The sequence below is a fragment of the Triturus cristatus genome, chromosome 3_2 (assembly GCF_964204655.1).
Source record: "Triturus cristatus chromosome 3_2, aTriCri1.1, whole genome shotgun sequence".
NCBI classification, from domain to species: domain Eukaryota; kingdom Metazoa; phylum Chordata; class Amphibia; order Caudata; family Salamandridae; genus Triturus; species Triturus cristatus.
Genome location: NC_140584.1, coordinates 829306809 through 829330021, shown reverse-complemented (window position 1 = coordinate 829330021; position 23213 = coordinate 829306809). Strand labels below are relative to the sequence as shown.

Below are 23213 nucleotides of genomic sequence, written 5' to 3'. Positions count from 1 at the left end.
AGCCCATGGGGGTGGGGGCCCTGGTGTATTCCCTGGGTACCTTAGTACCATATACAAGGGACTTGAAAGGGTTCATCAGTAGCTAATCTGTGAGGTACCTAAGTACTCACGATGTCCAATTTTTAGGGAGGAAGCACAGAGACTGGGGTCCTGATTAGCAGGATTCCAGTCAGACTAGTCAGAAAAAACATTGACACTAGGAAAAAGTGGGGGTGACTATGAAAGCAGATCCTACATTCCTACAGTGCTGTAGAGAGATGAGGTGCATTGTTGGTGAGTAGTAGTGAGGTAATTAATGGATAAGGAGAAAATGGAGGAGGGGCGGCAAAAAAGACTGTTGCACCGTGTGAGACCAGTGCTAGGGCCAGCCCTGGCTGGGAGTGTCACCCCCCCCCCTCCCCCCCCTCCTCTAGTTGCGCCCCTACTCTTCAGCCATCTAAACATCAAAATAACTGATTATCACTTAATAGAAAAGCAAACACATGTTTCGTGACAGTCACCTCTTCAGGGCCACAATTTGTTTGAATCTCAATTCTTGTACAGCTTAATTACTGGTTTGATATGCCCTTTCTCGTGATAACTCAAAAACATAGGAATTTGTGAATGTTCTTCACTTTGTCGTGAAAGATTGGTGGACAGTATCATATGAATAAACAAGTTTTCTTGCATTGAGGATCAGAGTTTGGATTTGTTGACAGCAGTTGATTTTCTCCAATTGATCATTAATTTGCTATGCGCACATATAAGAACACACTGGTTGGGTAGCCAGTGATCTGAAAGTAGAGCGTCGTGCCTCTTTTCCTGTTACCCATCTTCATGCATTATATAAATTATGCTTGACTTTTGTGCTTAGTTTGAGCTGGTGGTTGTAGCTCACCTCACTTATGGGAAGGAGGGTTATTAGCAAAGCGGCGCATTTCAGTAGGATAACACAAGAATGATTTGTTTTGAGCTATAGCGAGTGGGTTATGTTTAAATGGTAGAGTTAGAGAGAACAGTTCCCAGAGATGTTGCTGGTATGCTTGTGCCATCCTAATACCACGTGTTCTCCCTTCGGAAACAAATGTGAAAATAGTGCATTTCGTTTTTTCTGTACGCAGTATTTTCCTGTTCTGACATGAGTTTAATGAGTGCCCAGGTTATTTTCCAACCTCTCAGTCTGATGAGGGCTGTATGTCAAAATATAGGCAGCAAAAATAAAATGTGACTGAAATACTGTGTCCTAAATATCCTTTACAAACTTTACAAACATATTCTCCAATTGGGTGTAGATTCTCTATTTTTAACTCTAATGGGGTGATATATGTTTTGTAAGTGTTATTTAGGACAGGATATTTCTGTCAGATGTTTTATTTGTTGTTGTTTTTTTGTTGCGATTCTGGTAGTCCTGAAGAGAACATGAGTTATCATATTAGCACTATCTTTGAAGGGCACACGTTCTGCTTCATGTTTGAAGAGTTCAGATCCAAGTGGTTTTAAGCATGTGAAGTGTCCATAGCTGTCAAGGTTTCAAATTGCTTGTGTGTGACATTGTCATAATTTCAGTGTACTTATGAGTGACATTCAACGACTATGTGTGACACTTTCTTGTAACCAAAATCAAGCAATGAAAACCACCTTTTGGCCCTCATGAATGGTGTATGTCAGGCTGAACAAAAGTCAGCTTGACAGACACTGTTCATCTTCAGGTCAGGCAGCCAGGAGCCAGACATGCGCTAAATGCTCAGGCTCCTGGCTGCCGGAGCTGAACGTTGCTGGGCTGAGGACGTCACAGCTCCTGTGGGCGTGACCTCCTCAGTTCAGCAAAGGACCTCGAGGCCCTTGCCACAGTGACAAGGGATAGCATCACTGCTTGCCTCGCACCTTGGCGCTTCCGTTTTAAGCCCTGAAGCGCCCAGGACCGAGGTTCAATCAGTGATACTTTACCACAGAGTGGGGTGGGGCCAGCAGTCTCACTGACCCCACCCCACTGTGTGATTACGTTGGGACTGCTGCCTTCCCTCATTGGCTGACATTTGGTCAGCCAATGAGGGAAGGCAGCAGTCCCAAGCCGCCTATGACCTCCGGAGCAGAGAAGCAGGTAAGTGTTTTTTGTTTTTTAAATATATGTTTGGTGCATTTATGTATGAATGTTTGGTAATGAGTATTGTGAATGGATATGTTTTTGTGTGTACGCGTGAATGCATGACTGTGTATGTGTGCGTGATTGTCCCTTCTGCCCCCTCCCTCCTAAACTTGCCGGCACTGTCTGTCAGTCACCGTCTGTGGCTGCCAGAGCAGCATGGATTGTGAGCTGCTTTCCTCAGTGCTAATAGCAGCGCTACAAAATGCGTGACTTTGCATTTCAGTGCGGTGATGCGGATCACCATACTGATATTTATTAGTCTTTACGCCTGATGCGTGGTACTTGGTAGGGCTGAGTGTTGACTTTATTTGTGGAGTGTACTGTTTGTGATTTGTAACCTTGAGTTATTCATCCACTATAGCCTTAATTTGCGATTTCACATAGTTGGTACACTTAAGTTTGGCTTTTATAAACTCGAAGTGCTCAGATTCTTCACACCAATCATTTCTCTCATTCAACATTAAAATCTTTGCCTTATGCCTTTGCATTGACACATAGTCTTTGGAAGCTTCCTCATCATGCAGAGCTTCACTTGTGTATTACGTCTTTTGTGTGTGCAGAACTGGATTACTCAAATAGGACTTGTAGATCATATCACTCGTGCTTCCCATAATGTCCTCTGGCTTTTTTTTTGTGACCTACAATGTCCAATTCCAGATTAAGGTCTGTAATCTTGAGGCGTTTGGCCTGTGATACTTTGTGGGCCAGATAAATTGCCAAAGGCAAAAGGGTACCATATGTCCCAAGGCTCTCTGATCCCTGCTAAGTACCAAGATGTTCACTGCTGTATGTGTAACTCCTTTACTTTAATCTGGTTGTTCTTAAATGCATTTTTAGGTACACTGTTATCGGGTTGAGCTGGATCTGTACGAATCTTTTTAGAAATGACCTGTGGTAAATTCAGTGCAGAATTTGAGGAGAACAAATTCTGCTCTGACACAGCAAAGGCTTTTGAGGAGAGCAGGCTACTCTGGCGTGGCTCAGGAATTGAGGAGGACATGCCCTTTGTAGGCTTGCTCCTAGCTCAGGTAGAGCATGGGCTTCATTTAATTGGTTGGTTTTAAGGAACTGATAGTGTTTTGTTGAATCTCGGAGTTAAAGGAACGCGTTTGCAATACATCAGAGCTCAGCAGAACATGAATTGTGTAGAATCCATGGATCAGGGTTTGAAGAAAGCGTGGGTTGTGGTGTGCAGCTCATGGTTTTAAGGAAGCATGTATTGCAATGCTTTGGCTACTATTTGAAAAGAGCGTACGTTGTATTGCCATTAAATTAGTGTGGAAAGTGCAGAGGACAACAGTGGATTATAACCAAATTGGACATGCTCAATTTGTTGGTGACTTTAAGTGACTAGCCGAGAATTAGTTTCCAGGTGTGACACTGGCTCACACCTGGGCATGTATTCTGAATATTCTTATGTTAGTTTGGTGTAGAGGATTAATTCATACGTTTCACTTGCACAGGAATTGGAGCAGAAACTTTTCGAAGCCCAGAAAAAGGAACATCTTCTTCAGAACGAGGTGGCGCATCTCAAGGAGGAGAACCAGAAATTGCTTGTCCAACTGGCCGAAAACCAGTCTCAGGATGGTAAGCTGGTGTGGTAGAAGTGGAAACGAACATAAGGCTGGCTGGTTACCTTTACCACTAACCAGACACAAATCACTTGGGACTTGTGCACCTATGAGACAGTAGCTGTACTCTAGGAATCAGTGACATGCATAGAGTCAGTACACTCTGTATTGTAGGATAGTGGATTTCTAGTTTGAGAGCGAGTGTAAGAAAATTCTGGGGCTCAATTATCTAGTAAGAAAGAGTGGATACTCTGGACTGAGGGCCAGTAAACTCGTCTAAAAGTTGTTCTTTGCCCATTCTGCCACCCTCTACCCTACCATCTGCAAGCTAGATTTTCTCCACGTCCTTTTTGATCACTAAAATCATGCAGCATACAGAAGTGACCGAGCACTCGCTGGGGTTTGTAACAGTCGTGATTGTTGATACCGGACTGAATTGTACAAGGGTTTGTGGAAATCTTTGTTCCGTACATGGATACATGGTAAAGTCGGTTTCAATTTTTTTTTAATTTTTTTTTTACTGTATACCTCATAGAATATATTTTTCTAGAAAGGAATTTCTACTTACACTTCGAAATAATGGAAGAAAGTTGGAATCCGATGTGGTATAAAGAGGTCTTTCTCGCCTTTCTTTGACTAGTTGCATTTGTTTACATGTGTTGGAACTTCAACAGAAATTCAGCAGCACAACTTTGCTCAACAAGGAACCGCAAATCTTTTTCAAATAGTTTGTCTTCGTAAGCACTTGCTTCCATACATGCATGACTGTCCCAGCCTCCAAGTGAATTGTGGGTCAAGACCAATATATAAGTGAAGATGGAGAAGAAATCTTGCACTACTCCATCCAAAACTTGACAAGCAAAGGAAAATACTATCAGCAGCTTTTCCTGTGTAAATTAAAAATATTAAAATCACTCTGCAGTAATCATGCATGGTACCCAATTCATATTTTCCCTGAATTATTGCATATGGTAACCAAGGGCTGTAGGCTTTTTTTTTCTCCAGAGTTTTATATAGCAAGAACTTGACCCGAAATTATCGGGTATCGGAGCGCTTTACATGAGCACCAGTTGCGTTACAATAAGGACACATTCATTTTTGTTAGGCACGGGGATATTAAGTGATTTGCCCAGAATAACAGGATGCTGAGCGTTGTTTCTGAGAATCGAACCCGGTTCCCCAGATTTGAGGTCGACCGCCTAGCCGCTACATCCTCTCTCTGGTGGATCCTAAAATAATCATATCCGGCAAAGCTAGTTGCCCATCTATAATATGAGCTTCTTTGTTGGCCATTAAGCAACATCAGAGGCTTACAGTAAATGTGGAGTACTATTGGTGAGTATTGCATGTGGTAAATAAGTCAATACCAAGTTATGTGCATATCTCGGTTTTAACTGTATTGGGCCTTAAAGCTGATCACCTAATATTTGTTAAATCGACTGTATAATCATAAAGGTTGTGTGCTATATTATGGCTACTTTGGAATCCTAGTCTTCTTGTGAATGTATACTAATACTTATATAAATGTCCTTTTTAAATGGGTAATGTAAATTTTCTGGATATTCACGAGGATTGGAAAATCTTTAATTAAGAAGAGGTCTGAGACACACCCAGGCCTTCTATACACTTTGCAAGTGTAAGCTTGTAAGCTTCCTGGCTGTGGTGCACAGGGGTATAGCCACAGATAGTATTTTGCGGCCCCCGGAGGAATGTTTGCGAGTACCCATGTAATAGACTATACTTCCATCTGGTATGAACTGGAGAGGTAGACCTTTAGGCAATAATATGGAGACTATTTCTAGCAGGCATGATATATCTGATAAAGTACTCCAAACGGCGTATTATAAGGATATGGCCAGTCACCGAAGAGTTTTCGGACCATATAAGGAAATGAGTCTGAAGGTCGAATTTATTTATACGGTCATGTCACTCCGAGCTGACTTGCAATATCCTTATAATGTACTGCTGGTGGTACTGTATTTCTTAGAATACATGGGCATACTTTCACCCTTCCCAAAAGCTGGTTAAATAGTTGGTGTTTTACGCTTTCAGATGAGAAAGATGGGATGTATGCAGACACAAAGAATAAAAGTCGAATCTGTAGTGCAAAAATAAACACACGAAAAAGCAGTTACATATTTATTGCAAAAAAGATAATTGTATCAGTTCAATACAAGTCACCTTTAATGTCGGTCTTTCTTTAATTACCGAAAGATTACAAATAATAAACGTTATCACAAATATGTTCCTTAAAACACAGCATAAGAAGGAAAATTAAGATTCGTTTTCGCTGCTTAAATGCAGCTGTAAATATGCTCCATGATCTGCTTTTCACCTTAGCTTCCGGCAGCAGGCAATGTGATGTCGGAACTGAACTGTAATAAGTCCTCAAAATTGAACAGTTACAGTGTTTATTTATTTGTATTACAAGCAACATGCTCTCATGTATTATGCTTGCCTTAATACACGACATGAGATGTTGAGAAACCATATGTCACATGATTCTTTAATCCTCGAAAAAGGAAAATAGAAAAGTATATTATTTTACCTGGGGGCGGGGGGGGTTGAGGGACCACAGACCTCTTTCCCTCTTCTAGCCTAAGACTGAATTAACTGAGTAAAACTGTTAAAAATGTGCATTTTATTAGGGAAATAGTGGAGCAGCAATTCAAAGTTGAGGGTCGCCACTCTTTTGTAATGAGTGACCTTGTTAAATTGAATGACTTGACGTAGTTAAGGTTGCAATTTCGTAACCAGCTCGACTGCATGGGCGTGTCTCTATAACGTGGATATTTCCATTCCCTAAATGCTTGCAACTGTGTAATTTTGAATGACCTTTATTGTCTTTACAATAAAAAAATCTGTAATATTTAAGTAATCAATTTGTGTGGGTATTCTAAGACTGTCAAATTAAACCTCATAATATTTTGTCATCTAAGAATTTAGAGATCATAATGGTGACTTTATCAAATAAGTATCATGCTGAAAATGTCTAAGTACTTGGAGATGTTTTTACAGGATTTCAAAAACTTACGTTGTTCAAAGACAAAGTGTTTTCCTATGTGTCAAGTGTTTGCTGCATCAGAGGTGAATTTTCTACCCTGTTAGGCTATGATTGATGTATGTGTTTGAACTAAGAGTGCGGGATTGGTATAAAATGCAATATTTAAGAATGGGACCACCATAATTGAGCCAACCTGTCATTAAAAGAGGATTGCGAATCAACACTTCCTCTTAGTGGAAGAGGTGTGGCGCCGTCTGACTCCGGAATCTGGGGATCACGGTTCGATTAGCAGATTAGCCCAGCACCATGTGACTCTGGGCAATAGCTTGCTTAATCTTCCCGACGAACCCCAGCGCCTAGAGACCCTTACGGGTGATTGTTCGCGCTTTACAAATGTGGATTATTATTATTATTAGGGACCATTTGGAGGTGTAATGCACCTCCCATTTTTTAAAGGAGACCGTCACTAAGGATAGATTTAAGAAAGTGAGTGTGCGGAGATGATTTAGAAGGGTTTATCAGTGAAGCTTGGTGGACGCTAAGACAGGAATCTTGAGCGATTGGCTCTGGGTAATAGAACAAATACGGGGCTAGATAACGCAGGAGAATGGGCACAAATGCAGGAATAACCATTCTATTTCCTTACAAATCAGACAGTGCAGCAAAAGAACATGAATTGATGTTGAAATTGAAAGATGTGGTGGACCGACAGAGGGATGAGATCAGAGCCCAATCCCGTGAGATTCAACAGAAGAACAGTGACACTGAGGCGGTAAGACTATCTGGATTTCCCCATTGAAAAATGCTGCGAAGTGTGGGGGGGTTTAGGTACACACTATTCATATGCCAATGAGTCTGGCCTACTATGGGGGAGCCTAGCTTACTTAATACTGGAATAAAAAAGGCCAGCAGGAGGATACGACTTGCTGTTGATGATTCGCTGAACAATTTTAGAGACTGTTATCCTTTCACTAGGGTTAAAAGCAATGCAGGGCTTACTCTTCATACTACTGGAAGGGAGTACTCTTGGTACTGCAATGAACTCCCATGCCAACGTGGTAACATTTCTCTGTCAATACATTGCCTCAGTGATTTCTTCTCATTTCCTGTTGTATGACCATTCTGCTTTTAAAGATGTCACTGTTGGAAACTACCGCATCTTTCTAGGAAAGTCTTCTAGTTCGTAGAAGGACTTGTACAAAGTCATTGCATTCTGTTTTTCCAAAAAAGCTAGCAGGGTTCTTCCATTTTGCACAGTTACTCCAGGCTCACTGAGGTTCTTTCAGTTTTTAGAAGGTCCATTGTTTCCAGCTCCTGCCTTTAAGCTAGAGAACAATATGGGATCTACTTGTTATAATGATTGAAATGTTATAAGAGCGAAGACCGGTTTGAAACGTCCTCAAATCACTGTCCAGGCTCGTCATTGGTGTAAATCAAGTGTGTGCACAGCTCTGAATACTTTGATATACCTACCCCTCTATTTATCCTTCATTGCTTACTAAGAAGTTCCCCCATTGCCTCCCTCTTCCTCCCTTTTCAGGAATACTTTGGCCTACTCTGCGAACCGTAAGAAAGAGAGGCATGCACAACTCGTGCTTGCTGTTCTTCGCCATGGTTTGCATCCATGCTACTTTTGTTCTCCCTCGGCTCTACTGTAATTCTTCTCTTTTTTCTTGGATCAGCTGCAGGAACAGTTGGACAGGTTCATGCGGATGAATGAAGATCTGCGCCGGAAGCTTTCTGTGGTTCAGGCACAACTGAAGTCCACGCTTGAACGGAAACTGGAGCTCGAGACCCTGTTGCAAACACAACCGGGTCAGGTGGACAAGAGGCCCAGAAGCTTGGCTGTGTTGGAGACGTCTGTTTCTGATTCAGTGAGTTATGAACCATTAAATTCTTATGCACTTAGAACAAAGTTATACACAAGCCATTAGTTAAACTGAACACAATTAGATCAAAAGCTTGTGATTCAAAGTTATTCAGTACCAGACACTCAGGTAAATGATACCTGATTACTGTTGCTGGTAGGTGGTAATCAGGTGAAGGAGCTGGAAGGTGTATGCTGTTTAGTTAAAAACAAATTCAGCAATTTTGAGGTCTGTTAATACTCAAACCTTTAGTGTTGCAGAATCAGTTTGGCTAAATAAAAATTAAACTACAGTGAGTATGGGGAAAGCATGAAGCAGTACCTCTGCACAGGTAAATGGTGCTGTGTGGTTTCTCATTGATGCTGTTACACTCTAGAAATCTGGTACATAGCCGATATAGATGCCACTCTCAATCAATTCGGGAAATGGAAGCGTGCTACTCACCCTTGAGGGTCCCCAGGCGCTGAGGGAGGGGGTGGGGGCTGGACGCAGCTCCATTCAGCCGAAGAGCCACACGCTGATGTCGATTCCTTTCTTTTTACATCACCAGACGTGGATCTCAAACTACCTTTTCTCTCAGACACTTGTACCTCAAAGTTTACAGTGTGCAAGGGAAATGTCTCCTCCCAATTTGACAGGTTTCAAACCCTATAAGGGCTGTTGCAAACAAACAACTGTGACAGATACTCATCAGGTATGCCTGGGGTCGAGCCACAATTCTGAAGGCCTGCAATGACTGCACATCGATGAACCTGAAGACCATACGAGAACGCGAGGCCAAACTCTACATCAAGCACCTCCAAGATTCAGTGTTGTGACTAGTCCCAAGGTTTGGTCACACTCCAAATATTCAGGTAAGTCGAAGAAAAAACTCTCAATGTCTAACGGGACTCAGCCTCCTAACGCAACTCTTGGTCTCTTGAGAAGGTGCAAGGGTATTGCCATGCCCTCTCACTCTCTCTCCCAACATTGGTCGACATCGGAGCCCATCCTGCAACTTGTCCCAGCCCAATCGGAGTTTCCAGGCCCGTTTGTGACAACAAAGCAGATGGAAGAGTTCGATGAGGCAACACTCCAACTCCCCAGAACACTTCTGACACTCTTACGCATGCCTACAGGCCTCAAGGAGCCGCCAGGCATTTGAGGTATTGCCGGCGGGTTTGCCCTTGGCACCAGTTGGACCCATCAAACCAGTCATCGGGCCTTCTCTGGCACCTGTACCAAATCCGCTGCTGGGTCCCGGAATGTCCATGCTGGAGGAGAAGGGATGCCCATTGTGCACTCCAACTTAGCGCTGCTATGACAGAGGCTGCACTCTAACCAACCACAGCCTTCTGCCTTGGATCTGCTTAGTGTCCCCCCTCCACCCACACGCTGCATTCCCTATTCGGAATTGATTCAGATAATGACTATGATGCAGATGATGAAACTGGCCAACCCTACTATTAGGTGAACTGGTGTGATGACCTCCAGGATGCCAGTGGCATTGACACCTTTTCTGACTCTGCCCTCCTCTCACCTCTAAGCCATGGCACTGAGGAAAGTGCTTCCTTCGCCATAGTCATGCGGAGGGCAGCCAAAGTTCTTGAAGTAAAGCTCCCAAATATAGAGGTCAAATCCAATGTTCTGATGGACGTCCTTCAGTCAGGATAAACCAATGCAGAGCCCATGCTGCCTTTCAATGATGCATTGACAGACACCCTCTTGAGGGCCTGGCCTCCAGCACATCGCCAAATTGCGAGGCGCCACCCCCCTGCCCAGGTGACCCCTTATTTCTGTCTCGGCACCCCTCTCCTGAAAGTTTATTGGTGCACGCTTCTGCTAGTCAGAGGAATCCTAACACTTGTCTGACTACTCCATCAGATATAAAGTCTAAAGGAGTAGAGACTTTCTAGTAGAATACTTTCCTCAATATATTTGACCCTCTGGTCTGTTAATGCCAATAGCCTGTGGGACGGACACTCCCACACTCTCTGGGATTCAGTTGCTCAGATTCTCCCAGGTATACTGAAAGACCTTTGCCACCTCGTCACCCAGGACTGTCAGGATGGGTGTGACGCTGCCAAATGTACAATTCGCTGTGGCTGGACACCACAGACTTCATCGGGAGTGTTGTTGTTATGATAGGCCTCTTTTTGTGTGATCACCACCCAGTTTAACTGATGCTGCTGGTTTTCCCACTCAGAAAATGCATTGAGACCTGCTAACCAGACACCCATGCCCTGAATCTAAAGTGAATGTCGAATTGGCTGTAACCAATTGGAAGTAGCTAATGTACCTGTATGTCCCTAGTATATGGTATTCTGGGCATATAAGTTTGAGGGGTACCCCAGGTCTTGCAGAAATGGTTGTGCCACGCTGGTTCTCCCCCGAGTAAAAAGAGTCCCCCAGTTCACCACTTCAGATGGGTAAACCAGTTTGGCGCTGCTAGCCCGGCTTTGCCATTGAAAGCAATGACAAAGCCACCACGTTCCCTGTAAATCTGTGCAAGTCACCCCACTAGCATGCCTACCAAGTCCTAAGGCAGGATGCAACATATGCCACAGGCAGGACATGTACTTTACATGTCCTGATAGTAAACACACAAAACGTTTACTGTAGGAAGACTTGTTACAGCTTTATACGCTGACCTCTCAACTGTACTAACTCCTGAATGGTGCGCCCAAAGTGGGCCCTCCTAGGAATCAAACAACTCTGTACATTAAGATCGACTTGTATCTCAAGTCGAAATTAATATAACTTGTTGCAGTGTACAACTTTGGCAAAGCTGCCATTTTGTTGCCTTTAAAACCTCTGTGCCATCCGGAGCAACACGGAGCTTCTTCCATGAGACCGCTTTCTGGCTTTCTGGACAGAGGTGCCGGCGACTGTCCGGAAGGAGAACAATGAAGGATTGCAGGCCAGGGAGGTGCCGCCTCCCTCTTGCGGGAAGCCACTTGAGTGTTAACCTCAAAGGAAGGCTTCAAAGGAAAAGCTGCCTTTAAAGGGCAAATGTGTTATGCCGGGGGGAGGGCTGCCCCATTTGTTAGGGAGACAGGCTGGCATGGGGAGCAGAGAGGGGAAACCAGTTGCCAAACCGCGTTGCCCAGGGGCACGTAGCCCTTAGGTAGCAAAACTCCAGAGGTGGTCTAGTGAGATCTGAACACCGATAGAGGGGTATCGACATCTTTTTAGTGAGCAGAATGGTGCATACTGGGATAGCCAGATGCCACACTCCACAGGAAGTGGTTACCAGGTGGGAGGTAACCTGGTAGCCCATTGATGACCAACCACATCCTGCCCTGAGGGCACTTTCCAAGCATGAAGGGGGTACTCCTGGCACCCAGACCTCCTTTCTCGACCGACTTGAAAGAAGGACCGAAGAAGGAATGCCCTGCTGCACTAAAGGACTAGCGAAGAGAGGCTGCACCGTCAAAGACTGCACATGGTGGCAAGAGAACAGAGGCTGTTGTGTCCTGCTCAAGGAGAAGTCGTTTCCAAAGCCCAGTAAAGCGAAGAGACTCCAAAGTCCAGCGACTGGCCTCCTGTTCGCAGCACAGGGATACATCAGCTGAAGTCTGCTGGGGTAAGTTGGTAGTCCAAAGACTTCAAGTTGCTACCGCAACTGCCCTGCAGAAACAAAGACCTAGATCTGACGCACAGAGTTGCACCCGCGTTTGCTGAGCCTGGGAGTGCTGTCGGAAAGTTTCTGTGGCCCTCAGAAGGAGAGTTATCGACCCAGGAAGGATTGTCCTGTGACCCTGACACCAGGCAACTGGCAATCCAGTGGCAACTGGTCTTCGAGAAGACCGGAGAGGACTTTGTGGGATGCTGACCCTGCACCAGGGACCTCCCTCACTATCTATGTGGACCAAGGAGTCCCTTCAGGAAGACCCCCTCATCGACTGCGGCACATCCACAGTATCCTTGGAGCATCTCCAGCATCCTTCATCCCTTGCATCAGGTCTGATCCTTAGGAATCCAATGCAACGCTGATAAAGTGCTTGTAGTTGCTGGAGAATTGCGAACTGGTGGTCCTGCCTAGCTCCCTGCTGAAATTGGGCGCCTCAAGTACTTCTAATTGATCGCATTGACTCTTGCCCAAGTTTTCTTTGAAATGGTTTCTAAGCATCAAATTTGTTGGCTTTGCCAAGGCTTGTTCGCGAGTGAAATTGCTTTGATTTATTATTGCTTGTAAAATCTATAGCTCGGATAACCTCCTTTGGATCTTTTTCATTCTAGTGTCTCAATTCTTATAAAAATACAGTCTGTTTTTATAGACTGGTGTCTGATTTCTTGAGTGACATGTTGATTTCTTCTCCAATTGTTTTGGTGCTGTGTAATTGCTTTACACTTGTTCTTCTGTGTAAGCTTTGCTGCTCAGTGGAACAGCCACCCAGGGTTAAGCTGAGGGTTTGACAGACGAACCCTTAGCGTCCTAAATGGGTTGGTGAGCATCTTACACAGTGATATTACACAACCACACCACACCGTATAAAACACCACACTTCCTCAAAGCTACCATACCTGGCTGTGATCAACAGGCTTTTCAGGTGATGTTGAGTCCTCCCTTATGGACATGCCCTTTGACGGGACCCATCTTTTTTGGAGACAAGACAGATTCCTCTCCGTAGCACTTTAAAGAGGGCAGGGCCACAGCTCTTTCCATGAGCTTATCTGCCCCACCTCGCCAACTGCATCAGCACCACTATTCCTTTCGTGGTTCTGGCAGAGGTACTTCATACCAAAAGCCATTTTAACCGTAGCAAGATGCCCAGCAGTTTTGCGGCCGTGGCAAACACCGACCACATAGTCAGCCATGTACAGTGTATCGGTCAGTCTAAGATTCCCCCTGCCCCCGAGCATCCCCATCGGCAAATACCTTTAGTGTGCCCATAGTGGAGCACACTATGGGCACACTAAAGGTATTTGCCGATGTGTGGATGCAGGATCTGACAATTCTTACCCGGTTAAGTCATAACATAAAAAAGGTGGGTCCTGCAAATTGTCCAGAAGGGACATGCTTTACCCGTCAAAAATACTTTGCCACACCTCCTGTCCCCAGAACAACTGACTAAGGACCATCTGTCCGTCCTACAGCCAGATGTGCAAGCCCTTTTGAGCAAAGGGACTATTGAGAGGGTGGCAGTTGTTAATCCCACTACTTTCTGCACCACTACTTGCTAAAGAAAGATGGAGGACTTAGTTCTGTTTTAGACCTGCACCCTTTTAACACCTTCCTCCGAAAGGACAAATTCAAGATGCTCACTGTGGCCAAGGTCTTGTGTGCCCTCGACCCTGGAGACTGAATGGTGGAGTTTGATATGCAGGACACCTATTGTCATATACCTGTCCTGCAGGCTGATCAGTGCTACCTGTTGTTTGTAGTGGGACAGGAGCCGTTTCAGTCCATTGTGCTCTTCTTTGGCCTCACGAAGTGCCCCTCTGATGGGGTGCTACTACCAATCTGTGAATACAGAGGTCAGGGTCCCTCTCTTCTCCCTACCTCTACGACTGGCTGCTGAAGGTGGACTCGCCCCAGGCAAGCGAACCTGCTGTCATCTTTGGGGTTCAACGTGCCAAAGTCACAGTTAACTCGTTCTCAGATGCTCCACTTCATTGACGGCATTCTGGATCCCGCTCAGTTTTGTTCCTTTCCCTCAGAAAGGAGAGACCAGGACATTTAGGCTATGATCCTGATCTTTCATCCTCTCTCCTGGGTTTCAGTGATGTCGACTCTGAGGAAGCTGGGACTGTTGGCCTCCTGCATTCTGTTGGTAAAACTGAAGTCTTAGTGGGCCCAACATCAAAGGGACCTTTCCAACCATGTCCAGATTTCAGAAGAGCCAGCAAACTATCTGCAAGGGTGGTTGCTGTAATGCGATTGGGTCAGTAGCCGATCTCTCATCCTATCTAATTTAGAGCAGACCGTGGTGACCGATGCATCACTTCCGAATTGAGGTTGACACACCTACAAGAGGTGGATATCAGAGGCCTCTCGTCTCGTGTGGAGTGCTGGGTCCATACCAATCTTCTGGAGTTGAGGGACATCCAATTGGCGTTAACAGACTTCCTTTCGTCCACTGAAAAGAAGCTGGTGTAGGTCTTTATGGATAACAACACCGCTGTGTGGCATTCCCACAAGCAGGGCGGGGTGGGGGTCCTGGATCCTATGCCAGGAGGCGCTCTGCTTCTGGAAATGGCAGAACTTTCCTGATGGAGAACCACCTGGCAGGATCTTTGAATGTCAGGGCGGGCAAACTCAGTCACCAACTCCTAGCGGATTACGAGTGGTAGTTGGTGCAAGATCTCTTCCGCAAATGGGGGAAAACCTTGGCTTGATCTATGAGCCACTGCTAGGAACTCAAAATGTTAGCACTGTGGCGCATTGCAGTTTCTAAGCCATATCTCTCTAGGAGACTCATTCTACCCAGGGTAGGACTCTGGACTCTTTTACACCTTCACGCTTATACCTGTTCGGAAGAAGATAAGGACCAACTGGGCCCAAATCATCCTAGTGGCACCAGACTGGGCATGGAGAGTATGATGTCCACAATGCCTGTGTTTCGAATCTGGCCACCGATCAGGCTGCCCCTCTGGGAGGATCTGCTGTCGCAGCAATTCGGCCTGTGCAATCTCCACCTTCATGCTTGGAGATTGAGCGGCGACATCTGAACATCTTTGACCTTCCTTGAGGAATCTGACATTTGTTGTTTTTGTACCTCGCCTGACAAAGCTTTGCTCTGGTCACATTAAATGGTACCTTTTGGGTCTTTTGTCTTTTACGGTTGTCGGACCAACCCTCCTTATTTAAATCAGCTGAGGTGATACATTTTTGAAAGGCCTACATCTGTTTCCTCCCTCCCCTTTCGTCATGCCGCAGTGGGACCTTACCCTCATGCAAGCCAACTCTGCCGATTCCAGTGGAAGACTATACCGATTTCAAGGCCAGTCTCCCAAATCTTGCATGCAGAACCCGATTTGGGTTACAGAATCGTGAACTACTGGAAAAATGGCAAAAGTGAAATGTTGATACCCCTCATGCATGCTCTTTCATCTCCACCTCCAAGAATTACCTCCGATTTAAAAGTTAGAGCTTTGTAATTAATTCCTGGAGGGGGAGATTACAGCATGTGACAGGCCTCGACATTTTATTTTTGGAAGTTTTACATAGCAGATACAAAAACAGAGTTTAGGACTGTTTTTGTAAGTGCTATGTTATTAAACTGCCAAAAAGGAAATGCCAATAGGCTGATTCAGGCAGATTGCCTTCGGTTTCAATATGGGGAAAATACATTCTCCCAACTATTTTTTTTATTGTATTTTAAATCTCCCGCCTGCCTGCTCTAACATGTTGCCATGTATGTAACCTGGTCCTCACATATTTGATGTGCACTCCATTTGAGCCACTGCACAGCTGTCCCTTGTAGCTTCTCACCCTCAAGACCGTGCTCGTCATCACCATAACATCGGTGCAGTGAGTGAATGATCTTTATGCTCTGTCAACCCGCTGTTTACCACATTCTCTCCAGATAAACTTGGTTTGTGGATATGAGCATCCTTCTTGCCGAAAGTTGTGACGCTGTGCCACATCGGTCAACATATCACCTTATCTGTGTTTTTTTCCTCTGCCTCACTCCTCTGAGGAGAAAACACTCCATCGTTTGGACCACAGATGGGTACTAAGATTTTAAACCTATCGTACCAGAGAACACCGGGTGGATGATCAACTCTTTGTGAGTTTCACTATAGTGAAAAAAAGCAAGACAAGGCCATGCAGAAAAGGACCATCTCAGACTGGATCTTGCTCTACAATAAGATTTGCTAACTATTCACCTAAAAGCAGCCTCCAGGAGACAGCAAGCTCACTCTACAATGGCCAAAGCTGCTACCACTAATTTGGCATGTGGAGTTCATGTCTTGCCAGTCAGCTATGTGGGGGTACATTCATGAAGCACCACTGTTTGGACAGCCCGGCTCGCTGAGGGGCATTAGGCCAGCACGGTTCTACAGGACTTTTTTGATTTGAGTCTATTCACTGACCCACCTTCAAATGGGTACTGCTCTGGTATTATTCCAAAGGTAATGGATCTGGGGGAAGAAGTCTATATCAGAAGAACAAGTTACTTGTCTTCGATAACACTCTTTTTGGTAGAGACTCTATCTAACCGCAGATTCCTCACTAAACCTCCCATCCTCCCTGTTCTGTGCACTTGACTCTATCCATTGATACAAACCCAAGTATAGGAATGTGCACACTGGTCAGGGTCAATTTGCTGCTGAGGTTCTGCGTGTGTGGCACAGACAGCTTTGAAATCAACTGATGTCAGCACATGGGAGTGGCGCCTATGTAGGCTCTGCACGTCGTTTACAGAGTGGTATAGTATCAGTGTGGAGTCGCAATGCACCAGCTACCAGCTTGCAGTTGTACTGCTGAAAATGTTTCGGTGTCAAGTCTGAGGCCTGGGTAATATTCCAAGAGTTAGGAATCTACAATTTGATCGTATCTACCAGAAAGAGTGTTAACAAAGGTGAGTAACTTATTAACCATGCCTCTCTGTGAGTACTAGGTGTGTGGTATATAGGCACAGATGTATTGCCATGTCAAAAATTGTTTCTCAATCTTCAGTGAAGCCGGCCTAAAAGCAATCCCCATTACCTTGATTTGCCCTACAACAAAGAAGTCCATGAAGGAGGAAACCACCTACATGAACAGAAATGTTTTTAGAAGCGTTTCTAAGCTTGAGTAGAGCCGGAGTGAGTCTAATCTCCACTGACAGCGTGCCGTGGTCTATGAGCACTGAGTGTGCGCTCGCCTCTTCCCACTCACTCTAGCCGGGGTTTAGGTCCATTAAGTAGGAAATGATCTGCTGACCAAAAAGTCCCATCCTGGTACACACAATCCAAATTTTCCCTCTGGTGCCAAATCATGTGTGCCATAAAAAAAATAATCTGTGGATCGATATCCCTTTCTTGTCTCTCCGAGCCAGTGAAGATTTAATGAACAGAAAGCAACAGCATCCCATATTATTTTTTTGAGTCAGTCCCAGCATTTTTAACCATTTGCAGAAGCTGAATTTGGTAACCTGAAAGGATCCAGTAATAGCAGTGGCACAAAGCTGCTGAACATTTGATAACTTCTACAACGTTTGTGATGTTACTGGGAGGAGGTGAAGCGCTTTCTTTAATAGTTAAACCTTGGACAACGGTCCCCTCAACCCCGTGCTATGGTCGGGGTTCATGCTGAGACCTATGTTTAATAAAATTCCTATGCTTTTCACTGTCTTGGAGAGGTCTGGTGATTAGTTCAAAATAATGGAGGGACTCTTGTCTCCAGAAATTTATTCAGAAGATGCACTGCGCTGTTTTCAAGCATCTGACTGTAAGTTAACAGACAGGGTTGTTTAATTAATGTCCAAAGTTTTCATCATAATCTCCAAACAGTGCGAAACCTGCTATGGCCAATGGTTACTTATGTCAAGATGCAGCTGCTTTGGCGATATGACTATCTTGTTTATGGAATATAAAATGAGAGGGGGGGACACAGAGCTAATAAAGGTCCAGCACCCAGGCTCCTAAATGATATCTGTTAGACAAAAAGGGGGTGCTGTCCCTGAAGAGGGGGGTTGGAGCGGGTCCAACCAGGAGAGGATCCTAATGATCAGTACTTGTTGCCCTCACACACCTAATTGGGTGTCATGCTTCATCATACGGCATACTCCTCGTAGGACTGGCGCTGCAATGCCCTGCCGGCCCCGCTAGAGGGCTCTTTATTGGAGTTCTTTTGTTTTTACACTGTATAGGTTGAGGTGTATGTGTGGGGTGTAAGATGTGTAGGGTGGAGTGAAAGTTAAGTAAATTAAAACTTTCTAGGGATGGCCTGAATGTAATTTAATATAACCGTCTCCCTGACAGGATTAAAAAGAGGAAAATGCTATTGTGTGGGTTCAATGGACCAGGATAGCTCTAATGTGATGCTGGTGGGGTTTCCAATGGGGTCAACGTGTTTCACGCCTTTGTGGTCTTAACGAATCCTCTGCGTTTCTTCAGGACCAATATGATCCCTACCCTACAGCTAAAGGGAGTACAAAGATTACACTGATATCCTGAGGAAAAATTCCCATGGATTCCAAATACAATATGCAAAGGCTACACCCTCACGCCCAAAGCTCTAGTCTCAGCAGGAGTATCCCACTTGTACGCGTCCTGTACAGATTGTGTAGACACCCTACTGATCATCCCCTTTGTTCCAAATGCACTAGGCACAGATCTTGAGGCAATGAAAGGACCATGTACTGCGAATCCAGGAAATGGCAATTGTTTTGTTTCTTTTGCAAAAGACGACAAGTGGACCAGCACAGAACAAAAATGAGCCTTCGGCACGAGATAGCAAGAATGACTCCAGCAAGCCATGTTTCACCAAGAAGGAAGTCCAGCAGATTCTTCAAGAACGCAATGAACTCAAGACCAATCTCTTCCTTATACAAGAGGAGTTATCCTATTACCAGCGGTATGTATGCCACAGTGTCTTTAATAAGGAACCTTCAGATTGCACTGCTTACTGTTAGCACAGAGCATGCTCTAGTCTTTGTTAGTTAGGGTTTTTAACTGGTTTAATGTCTCCCTATCACCGACTGCATGCACCTGTTGGCCATTACTGCCCTTGTTACTGCACATTGGTGTTGGACCATCACAGATAATGGGCCATTTAGTAACCGTTCACCATAGCTGTGTGGAGCTGTTAGAACACAAGAAAAACCCACTTGCTATTTGTGCGTGTGATGTTACAACCCAACCGGTTTAAACTGCTCTGTATTTTCACCTTTTATGTCATCATCCACAGTGGAGGAGTGTGGCTCAATGGTTAGAGCGGCAGACCCTGAAGCAGAGTTCTGGCCAGGGACCAGGGTTCGATTCCCGCCTCGGCGGGGCTCGGGCCCAATTTCCTCGGACCTGTCTATTCTCGCCTCGTGCCTATTCTAATCACGAGCCCCACGCTGCAACTCTGGGCAATAGTTTGCTTAGCCTCCACACCGGCCCCAACAGCGCTAAGGATGCCTGGCTTCACCCTGGGGGTGCCCAGGAGTGGACACTTCACAGGGAAAGCCAGGAGGGGTTCCACAGCGGTATGAGTATCAGCGCCAGGAAACCGCAAAGGCGACACCGCAAGGTGGCTGTCTGGTGACAGTGCGCTCTATAAGTACCTTGACATTTACATTTACATTTACATTTCTGTTCAATGCGAGGACCTGCTATGTATTCCAGATGTTTGCATCTGCAGGCTTAGAATTCATTATATATTTCAGAAAAACTAAAATGGATTATCGTATGATGTAAGTTATCATTGGCAGATTAGGAGACGTCTCTTCATATTTTTCTATCTACAGTTCAAGTGAAAATCTGGTTTTAAAGCATTGCCTTTTGTAAGAATGCTTAGACCTTTAAAAACAACTGTTCAGAATGTTTACGAAGATCACTTATCTGTACTTAAATGGGAATTAAACTAATTGCATGCATACTTTACCTCCTCAAAATATGGTCCGTCACATTGTGGAATCCTTTTATGAAAGAGACAAAGATGTTGAAGAAGGGCTTGGAGTGTTATTCAGTGACACTTAAAGGTTACTACTCTCTTAATGTAGGGGTTTCTGTGCGTTTGACATTTCTTCCTCCTAGTTGCCTTTACTGGGGTTTCTTTCCTGCTCCTGTTTTCCAAAAGACCTGTCTGGCTTTGCTTCTTAAATCCTCTTCAGTTTTGTTTCACCCCTTATTTCATGTTATTTGATTTAGAAGGTTGGGATATTAGCTGTTCTTTTTTTATTTAGCTTGCATAGCACAGTTATGAAAAGTATTCACTTAATTCAGAAAATGGTATCTTTTCTTGCTTCTTCTTTTACCTGGTTGCAAACTGCCTGTGCTGGCATTCAGGACCAGGAGATGCTACTCAAGAGAGAAAGCTGACACTTTAATAACCTTGGTGAGCTTGCATGCTTTCTCATTTGTGAGCTTTACCTCTTACCCTCATATTACCAACTGCCTCACTGTTCCTGTTGTTTTGTCTTTTAAGAAGGAATAAGGAGTTGAAAGTGGCGTTTTTGATTGGGGAGGGGATTGGCAGTGGACAGTGTCCTTCTTTTTGCTATCCCCCTTCCTGGAAGTGCCATTTTTAGGTCTCGCCTAATCAGCGCTCTCTCTTCGAGACATGCTGTAGTCAGGATATGGGCATAAAGCTCCGCCCATATTTTTAATTGTCTCCTGTCCCAGGCCTTTGTAAACTGTGGCTTTTAATTGGTCAATAGGCTTAGTAGTCCTTTCTTAGTACCGCCTTGTCTCTTCTTGTAAAGTCCCATGAGGACACCCCCTGTTACATGTGTTATGCTCTAGGTTTTAATTTCAGCCTCGGAGCACGATTTTCTTAATGGGGTTCAGAAAGGACACACGATTGTTTCTAAGCAAGGCTGGCAGTGGTTACTTAACTCTCTAGCACATCTCATATTTATAGGCAACCTTCTATAAATTTCCCTTCATCAGCTCCACCCAGAGTACAGCCTAATCCGGAATTAATATAATAATTCTTTAGTCACATTTCAAAGCCACCAATTGTAGATATGTACATAGCTATTTGAATGTACTCATGGTACTGTCATGCATGCAATGCATTATGGGTAGGGTGGCTTTACCATATCTTCTGCAGGGTGCAGTACCATATGTAGAGGTCCCATGGGGCCTCTTTTGGTCACATATGGTTCTGCACCCTGCAACATGGCTAGATAAAAAACATTGGCATTTTTAATGCCAATAACTCAAACTTTGCACGGTGCAGTACCAAAAGAGGTCCTATGGGACCTCTTTTGGCTACATATGGCACTACACTCTGCAACATGGCTAGGTAAAAAAAATTGCTATTTATAATGCCAATAACTCCAACAAATGTGAGACCGATTGCACTTTCAATGCAATAGATCTCGCATTTGTTAACGTTAGAGTTGTTGGCGCTGAAAATGACAATGTTTTTTACTTTTTGCTTTTTTATTCCATTGGCAATAGTGCTATGCAAATATAATAACTCCACAGCAAATAAAAAAACAAAAGTAAAAATCATTGGTATTTTCAACACCAACAGCTCTAACTTTAGCAAATGCAAGACCTATTGCATTGCAAATGCTTGTTTAGGTCGCGCCTAGAGTCTGCTCACATGCACTGCTCTGCGAGGCATTCTGTAGGTCTTATATGGCTTCAAGGACCTCCCATCTTTTCAATTGGCTCTCATACCATTCAATACATGCCTAATTTATGTTGGTGGACATGCTTAAATAGTCCAGCTTTTTGGTCTTTTGGACCCTGCCAGGAGATTGCCCCTGTTACTGTCCCCATACTATTTAATTTACTTATGGGGTTCTTGGCGCACTTTCTTTTTTTCCTTTGCTTTTGGCTAGCCCATCCTCCTCAGTTGTAACTTACCACTGCCCGCGTCAAGGTCCTCTGTTGGCAGCCGCTCTCTGCACCGCACCACCTCTCGGCTGTCGGACTGGAACCTTCATGGGTGTTTTTTGGCAGCCTGCCCCTTGTGAGTTACTCTGTGGTGGCTGCATGTTAGAAAAGCGCTCAGTGAGCGGGCTACTCTGAGGTGGTGATGCCAAGATGCTTTGTAAAGAAACACAGTGTTTGAGGCAAGTGTGCTGTAGATACACATGCTTTGCATACTCCTGCCATCTAATGTTGGGTCCGGATGTTTGAAAGTTGTTTTTGTCTTCAAGGAAGTTTTTCCAGTCACAAGGTACTGTGACTCCTCCTTTCGGTGATAGTGTTCATGGTCATCGACTCCATTGTTAGATTGTTTTTTTTCCGCCAGCTAGCGACCTGAGGTTGTTAATTTACAGTGGTAGAGTTAGGCCTCTTGTTTCATGGTTTAAGCACACTGCAGGCCCGAAGGAGGGCCACCACAAGAGCATACCACAGTATGCATGCACATGCACAGGCAAAGCTGTTAAAGAAGTAATAAATATATTTCATGTTTCAAAGGTTAGTCTTGCAGGCCCATCAACTCTGACCACACCCAGGGTCACACTTCGAGGTCCCTGCAACACCGGAAGAGATTAAGTTTTTCTTAACAAGAACACCTTCTCTGGTTTCAGAACTAAATTCTTCTTATGCAACTTCTTATTGCTAATAATAACATGTTGTGAGAAGTTGGCCTGGCATATGCTGGTCACTAGTTATAGTGGCCACCTTGCACCAGTCCAATTCGACTCTTATGGTAGATAGGTTTAAGACAACCTTTTAAAGAAAGCTATCCTAGTGGTAGCTGTGGAGAGCAGCCTTCAGGCTAAGTCTCGGAGGAATGTAAAGCAGCTTGTTTTACCTTACAATCTCTTGAATTACCAAATGAAAGGACACCACACAGGTATATATATCAAATATATATGTATTTATTACTAGACACACTCTACTAATCTCTTTATGAGATTAGAAGCCAGATACACATTCAAATGTCAACGTTTCACAATAAATTAAGCACAAATATGGCTGGAGCCCTAGGGGCGTACCAGACCATATACTAAAAAAATGGTATAAGAATGTCGACTTGCAAAATGACAAGGCCTGGGGAATTGCTGGGGCTTCACTACTGCACTGTTAGCAGGTAAGTAACAGGCCCACGGGAGACA

General features: G+C 44.5%; 1 protein-coding gene across 1 annotated transcript in view; it reads left to right on the top strand.

Moving 5' to 3' along the window:
• The window catches only part of RILP (Rab interacting lysosomal protein), a 130290-nt gene that overhangs the window by 62322 nt on the left and 44755 nt on the right, over positions 1 to 23213 (top strand). Inside the window, exons 2-5 of the mRNA XM_085649061.1 lie at positions 3589 to 3712; positions 7354 to 7472; positions 8383 to 8574; positions 18888 to 19057. Of these exons, the coding sequence (XP_085505187.1) occupies positions 3589 to 3712; positions 7354 to 7472; positions 8383 to 8574; positions 18888 to 19057 (605 nt within the window). The remainder of the gene's footprint in view (positions 1 to 3588; positions 3713 to 7353; positions 7473 to 8382; positions 8575 to 18887; positions 19058 to 23213) is intronic.